Source organism: Kogia breviceps, chromosome 2, assembly GCF_026419965.1.
Source record: "Kogia breviceps isolate mKogBre1 chromosome 2, mKogBre1 haplotype 1, whole genome shotgun sequence".
In the NCBI taxonomy this organism is placed as follows: Eukaryota; Metazoa; Chordata; class Mammalia; order Artiodactyla; family Physeteridae; genus Kogia; species Kogia breviceps.
In genome coordinates, this window is record NC_081311.1 from 197,530,075 (window position 1) to 197,537,099 (window position 7,025).

A 7,025-nucleotide genomic window follows, 5' to 3' on the forward strand; every position below is an offset into this window, starting at 1 on the left:
CCACTCGGCCGTGTGGTCGCCCAGGCCTCCTGCAGGTGACAAGAGAAGGCAACGGACTGTGCGGCCAAGGCCGCGGAACGCGAGGCGCTCCAACCACTAGAGAGACCCCGGCTCCGGACGGCCACAGGGAGCTGAGAAGGCCCCGAGGCGAGGATCAGGCGGTGGTCAGATCCTGAGGCCGCCAGAGTGCCCCTCCCAGCTTCCTGTGCACCCAGCAGAACCCCCTGCCGAGGGGGACAGAGCACGGCTCTGCTTGGGACAGGCCCGGGGCCGGAGGGAGCGGCCTGGAGGCCTCGTTCGAGGCTTGCCAGACACAGCTGAAATGATTAAGCCAATTAAGCTCGAACAAACAGACGCAAGACTGAGCGGGCACTGACCCTGAGAGAAAGGGTGGAATGCAGGTGCTCCGGCCAGCTACACGCCCAGTGCGGAGTGGCCGGCACGCAGACAGCCGTAGAATCGGGATGGTTCCGCCAGGCAAACCTGGTCTTGAGAGGCCTAGAAGGCCACCCCACCTCCCCACCTCCCCCTCATCCCACCCCCTTTAGCTGAAAAGTCCCAGCGAAATACCACCCTGGGGCTGAGGACTGGGCGGCAAAAACCCGGCGTAGAAGCATGTGCTGAGTCTCAAAAATCCCAGCACGGGGCTGGGGTGGGCAAGTCCAAGCCCTGGTTCTCCGAGGGGTTCCCCCAGCCCCAGCGGGGAGCAGGGGCAGGAGGTTGTTTAAGGCCCAAGGCCCATCTACGAGGGCCCTGCCCCCAGAACGTGGAGCCGTGGCTGCAGGTTTTCAAAGTACCCTCAGTTCTGCAGAGGCCAGGGGCACCCAGCTCCCCGAGGCTAGGGCCTAGGGCTGGGGCTGGGCGAATATTCCTCCACGCCCCCCACCCCCCGCCCCCAGGATCCCACCCTGGTTGGTGGATGCAGGGTGCAGACAGGCTCTAAGAGCCCTAGCGCAGGGAGGGGGGTGGGTGCAGGTCCGCAGCGCTCCCAAGCGTAATTATTTGATCTGCAGATGTAAGTGGGATTTATTGTAACAACAAATATAGTGATGTCAAAACCCAACCTTGGATTAAAGCCGGCAGCCAAAGGGGAAGTGTATTAATTTCCAGCAGCAGCTCAGGCCAGAGCCTATTAGAAGAAGCTATTCTTCAGGCCCCCCCATCAGAATTAATCATTGGGAGTTAATTTGAAGCTCAGACAAGTTGCTGTTAATTTAGTGCAGAGAGGACGGGATGGAATAAAAAGCTGAGGTGCTGGCCGAGCCTCGTGGGTCTCATTAATCAGCCAGCTGAGACGGCCTGGCTTGATTACAATTTGCAAAAAAATTCATTAGGGCCCGGGCGATTGACAATTTTTCTCTCTGCCTGTGATGTGACTCATTAAGCAGCCAAATGAAAGCCATGATGACAGCGGCCATGATGACAGCGGCCATCAAGCGCCGCTTGTTTATCTTCCTCCCCTCGGCCTGTCTCCCGGGCCTGGGCCTCCGCGCTGGGCTCTCCGGGGCGCCCGGTGTTCAGGGGTTGGGGAGGAGGGAGACGGAGCCCAGAGACGGCAGGGGGGGCCCAGCGGTGGCCGGTGCCGCGGTGTCCACCAGGCTAGGGTAGCCCCAGGCCCTCTGCTCCTCCTGCTTCCAAAGGCCAAGGACCAGCGCAGCTGGGGTGGGCCTGGGAGCTTGAGCCCCACCACGAGGCTCCCTGAAGGCACCCCCCTCCTTGCTAGGGACCTTCACTTTCCCCCCAAGGTTTCTGAAGCCAAGGCTTTGGGCCCCTCCTCTCTGTGCCTCCCATCCCTACCATGGGCTTTTGGAGAAGGTGTGGGTAGGGGTTACACCTGTTATGGTTGCAAGGGTACATGGGATGCGGGGCACGCCAGGATCTGCGGGGAGCGCCCTGCTCTCAACACCCAGGGTTCCTTCCCCGGACCCGGAGCGCCAGGTGGGGGCGTCCCCGCCGCGGAGGCCGCAGCCCCCCAGATCCTCAGGCCCGGACTCTGCGCCACCAGCCGCGGTTCTGCCAGGGGCACGTATCCGGCCTGGGGATGGACGGGCCCGGGTGTGGGGGGCGGGGACGGCGTCTCCACGGGCCTCCATTGCTGCGGCGGCGGCAAGTGGCCAGTGCGGACCTGCCGCGAGCAGATGACGCCCACAGGCGACCCGGGCGCGATCACTGGCGGGCCACCGGCGGGATCGGCGGGGCCTTGGGGACCGTGCGTGGGGCAGGGAGCGGCCCGGGCGCACCTCCCACCTCAGGCCCAGGGCGCCGGGCGGGGGGCAGCAAGGGGCCTCCACAGCTCTCCGCTCCCCGCAGAGCGGACTGAGGCCCTCGGAGGAACGGCCACTCAGTATCGCTGTGCTCAAAACCCAAGCCCGGGACATCTTCTGTCCCTGGAAATCCTGGGAACGCGGCGGCAATCGGTGTCTCGGTCGCGCCCGGCCCTCACTTCGCGCCTGAAGTTCGGGCTCAAACCTCGGCCCCCAATGCCCCTCCTCCGCGCAGACGTGACGGGTCGTAAGCCGTATAAATCAAGTCAATATTAGTATTGACCTACGGCGATGGATCTCGCCTTCCTGCACCGAGAACCGCGGTGAGTGAGGCGCGCGGCTGCTCCGCAATCCGTTCCCCGGCCTCCGTTCTGAAGGCTGAGGCTGGCGAAGCGCCGGCTCCTCTTCGCTCTTCGGGCTGCTGGTTGGGTGGCCGCGAGGGCTCCGGCACCGCGCCCCTGGGTCACCGCGGCCTGTGCGCGGCGATCTCCGGAAGGCCCGGCCGCTCGCGTCCGGCCGGGCGCTTCGGGTCGGGGAAGGAGCAGCGCGCGGCACTGGCCGGGCTCGGGGGGGCGCGGTGCGCGGCGGTCGGGGAGCGGGATTGGGAATCCGGACACGCCCCTCCCGCGCCCTGCTGGCCGCGCCCCCCACCCCGAGGAGGGGGAGGTGCCCGGCTCTCACCCCCAGCCCCGCGGACCGGCCCCCCACCTGGCCGGCGTTCCTCGGGGTGGGGCGGTGGTCGGGTCCCGCCCCGCTCCGACCCCGCCCGGAGAGGGAGGTGCCCGGCCCGCGGGCGTTCGCAGCCCGCCTCCGCCAACGAGCTGAGCGCCGCTTGGCTCGCTGGGTTTCTGCTCGCGTCGGAGGATCACGCCCGAAGGCTGATGTATGAGTGCTCGGCCCAGACCCGCGAGCGAGCCACCGCTTCTCTTCGGGTCCGGGATGTTTGTAAGGAACCGCGTTCCCTCCCCTGCTGGCGTCGATTTAAAGAATCAGGAGTCTGTGCAAAGCCACCCATACCCTCACTCACTTTCCCTCCTCCGGCGCCCACCTCCTCTGGCCAAAGTTGGCCAGCCTCCTAGGTACTGGTTAGGCTGAGCAGAGGGGAAGATGTTAGATTTCTAAGGTGAAAATTAGGTTTGCTCAAATTGATAACCCAGTTGGAGCTCTTGCTGGCCTATTTCAAACCTGGTGAGGTGCTGTGCGGCTCATGTCCGGCCGGCTTGAGGAGGCCCTGGACACGGGGTGTTCATCCAGTACTGGTCTCAGACCAGCTGCCTGGCCACACGCCGGCAGGCGGTTCCCTCTAAACAGTCAAATCTGGACAAACTTATGAGACCCAAGAATTGGTCTTTTCCCTCTCTCTCTCCTTTTTATTGTTCACAAGACTGAGATTGTTTTAATGTCATAACTTATACGAAAATAAGCTACATTGAAATAAATTAAACACAACGGAGACGTGCTTCAGACATGGCTCATAGAATATGCAACCCCAGGAAAGAAAGCCAGGCAAAACCAAAGCAAAGCGAATTTCCAGGCTGCCCCAAAACGTCTGCTTTTCAGTCAACTAAAAAAGCCAGAATAGAAACAAAAATAAATGGAGACCCCAGTGTCTGTTGCTGCTTGTGATGTTTACCTTTGGAAAAGTATGGAAAAGTGGCTGCTATGCGTGGCAGGTTACAGCAGAGGTTTTGTTCTCTTCTGGAATGTGGCTGGAGGACATTACTGGGTAGTTGGCTCCTATGACTTGCAAAATACAGCAGCGGAGATCCAGTCTGTATAGACATCTAATGTACAAAGTAGGGTAGTATAATAAATATTTAGTGTGTCTTCAGGTGTAGCTGTAGCCCCTTCAGAAGCAGCCTTTCAAGCCGGTTTAACGAATATACTCTCAATTTGCTTGGGATGTCCAAAGTTGGGGGGTGACTTTGAGTTTTGCTTCCAACACGGTGGAGTCCACCATGGGCTCCCTCGGGCACTGTGTGCTCCTCCGCGGTGGTCCAGGCCCTCCCTGGGCCCTCAGGGTCGGGCCTGCTCCAGCTGCTGATGCTGACTTCTAATGGCGAACCTGCTGACGTGGACGGGGATGGGGACAACGATCTTGGGGTTCCTGGAGGGCTCCCCGGTCTTGGAATTGGCATTGCCGGCTTTCACTCGTTTCCACTTGGCCCGGCGGTTCTGGAACCAGATTTTCACCTGCACCTCGCTGAGTTTGAGGGCGTGAGCGATCTGTGAGCGCTCTGTCAGCGAGAGGTACTTTTTGCAGTGGAACTCCTTCTCTAGCTCGAGGAGCTGCTCGCTGGTGAAGGCCGTCCGCCGCCGCCGGTTCTTGCCCGTAGACGCGGTGCCGCCCGCGCCGCCGCCGCTCGGCGGGGTCCCCTCCAGCGCGCGGCCGGGGTCTTCCTCCTTGTGAGCCGCCTGGCCGCTCAGATTGTCATCCGAGCTGTAGTCCAGATCGCTCTCCAGCGAGAGACTCTCCTCCTTGCCCTTCGGGTCCTCTTCCGCCTTTGCCTCGTCTTTCCCTTGCCCTCTGACAGCCCCGACTGAAAGCAAAACCAAACGGCGTTTTATTACATTTCGCACACTGGCCTTCCTTTCCCTTTCCCACCGTCACTCGGGCATTCCCCCCCCCCCCCCCCTTAGCGGATTGTCTTTCTGGGACATTAACACATTGTGATTTCCTGGCCTTTGAGGGGTAGAGAAGGGGGGGGGCGTGAGAAAGCTCAAGGGAGAGAAGGAGACAGTACAGGCGACGGCCCTTTGCCCAGAACCATCACTCAAGGGGCCACCAGGCCTCCTCTGCACCCTCCCAGCCTCCCGCAGCTTAAGGCAGAAGTAACAGGAGGCGTGAGGCCCAAGAGAGCGTCCTCTTTGTCCCCGAGGTGGGGGCTGGGTGAGGACTGAGGGGGAGTTCACGATTCATCCTGCCCGGCCCACCTCCCTCCCCGCCGCCGCCACCGCCGCCGCCGCCGCCGCCGCCGCCGCCAAAATTCTGTGAACTTCAATTTCATCGCAGCCAGAGTGAGTGCACAGAGAGGTGCAGATCCCAGACCATGTCGGTTTTTGAGACAGATGATGTTGGTCAAAGGGAAGTTTTGTAGCCTTAGAAGAAGTTCCCACCGGACACCCCAGCACACACATGCGGACGCAAAGCCTCCTAGGAATCCGATTCTCCCAGGCAAGCAGCAAGCCCGGTAAAGGGGCTTAATAGGTCTGGACGCCCTTCGGCACCCTCCTTGCAAAGACGCGCAGCCCAACCCCCCTCCCCTAAAGGCTGAAACCTACCCGGGATCCCAGGTCACAGCGCTGGAGATGGGGGAGTGCAAGACTCGGCCAAACTCTCCAGCAGATAAATTTGCCGCTCAGAGCCGCAGCTGGCCCGGGGCTCTGAATGCGCACCCCGCCCCCGCGCTTGTTGCGTGGCTCTCAATGCCCTCCGGAGGCCCCGCCGCGCAGCTCCGCCGCATCCTCCGGCTCCTCAGGCCGGGGGATCCGGGGCCGGGGGGCGGGCGGGGGCTCGGCCTCATCCCCTCGGTCCCCGCGGGAACACGGAGCTGGCGCGCCCCCGCGCCCTCCCGCCCGGGTCGCGCGCGCCGCCGACTCACCGAGCGACGCCTGCACAGCCTCGGCCGCGGAGAAGGCAAGCAGGGAGCCCTCCTTGGCCAAGAAGCCTTTGCCATCCTCCGCGTCGGCTTGCAGCGCCTCCGCCTTGTCGAAGTTGCCACCGCCAGGCAGCGGCTGCGGCGCGAACTTCCGGGCAGCCGCCGCCTCCTGGTGCTGGGGAGACGCGGAGAAGCCGCCGGGCAGCGTGGCCATGAGCGTGGAGGTGAGCGCCATGCCCTGCGCCAAGCTGGAGCAGAAGCCGGTGGGCAGGCTGGGGATCTGGTGGTGAGGGTGCGCGGGCGGCAGCGCCGGCTGCAGCGCGGCCTGGGGCAGCGCGGGCGGCGGCGGCGGCGGCGGCGGGAGCACCACCGGCCGGTAAGGCATGAACATAGGGTAGCCAGTGTAGACGAAATGGCCGGGGCTGGGCTGCGGCGGGCTGCCGATCAGCGAGTCTATGCTGAAGGCGGTACTACTCCCCAGCGGGCGCTGCATCATCATCAGCGACGGCGGGAACGCTGCGCTCATAGACGCGCTCGGGAGAGGCCCGCGAGAGGCGAAAAGTCCCCGCGCCGCGCCGCCACCGGGAAGCCCGCCAGGCGCCGGGAGCACAGCTTGGTGCACCGGGCAGGGGCCGAGGGGGACCCGGAGAGCAGATACTCCTCAGTCCTGGGCCCGCTGCATGCCTGGCGGGAGCGGGTGCGGGCGGTGCGCGGGTGAGGCCGTGCGCCCCGGAGTGGGGCGGGCGCCCGGGCCCCGCGGGCTCTCTGGAGCTGCCGCCCGCCGTTTGCCCGTCGGAGTCCGCGCGCGTCGCTTCCGCGGCCCTCGGCCCGGGCTCGCAGCCGTCTGCGCGTCCGTCTGTCTGTCGATCGCCTCCTGCGGGCCGCAGGGGAGCGCGCGAAGCTGGCGCACTTGTCTTCGGCGGGCGCCGCCAGCACCTTTAAATCGCGCTCCTCTTTCTCATTCACATTTTGCCTGCTGCCGGGCCGGTCTCCCCTCACGTGGGGCCGGGAGCCGCCGCCTATTGGCTGCGCCAGGAGTGGGCGGGGGCGAAAGTGGGGCTCCGCCCCTTCCACCAGGGCTGGCCGAGAGCAGGCTGTGGACGCCACGAGCGCAGCGCGCGGGCCGGAGAGCCGGAGCTTGTGCGCCTGGCCCGCGCCGCAC

General features: G+C 64.2%; 1 protein-coding gene across 1 annotated transcript; it reads right to left on the bottom strand.

The window, feature by feature from the left end:
- Positions 1-4,280: 4,280 nt before the first annotated feature.
- On the bottom strand, positions 4,281-6,389 carry GBX2 (gastrulation brain homeobox 2). Its single transcript, XM_059055302.1, has 2 exons — positions 5,867-6,389; positions 4,281-4,804 (listed from the first exon to the last, which is right to left on the bottom strand). The coding sequence occupies exons 1-2, from the start codon at positions 6,387-6,389 to the stop codon at positions 4,281-4,283; spliced, it is 1,047 nt and encodes a 348-aa protein (XP_058911285.1).
- Positions 6,390-7,025: the final 636 nt, after the last annotated feature.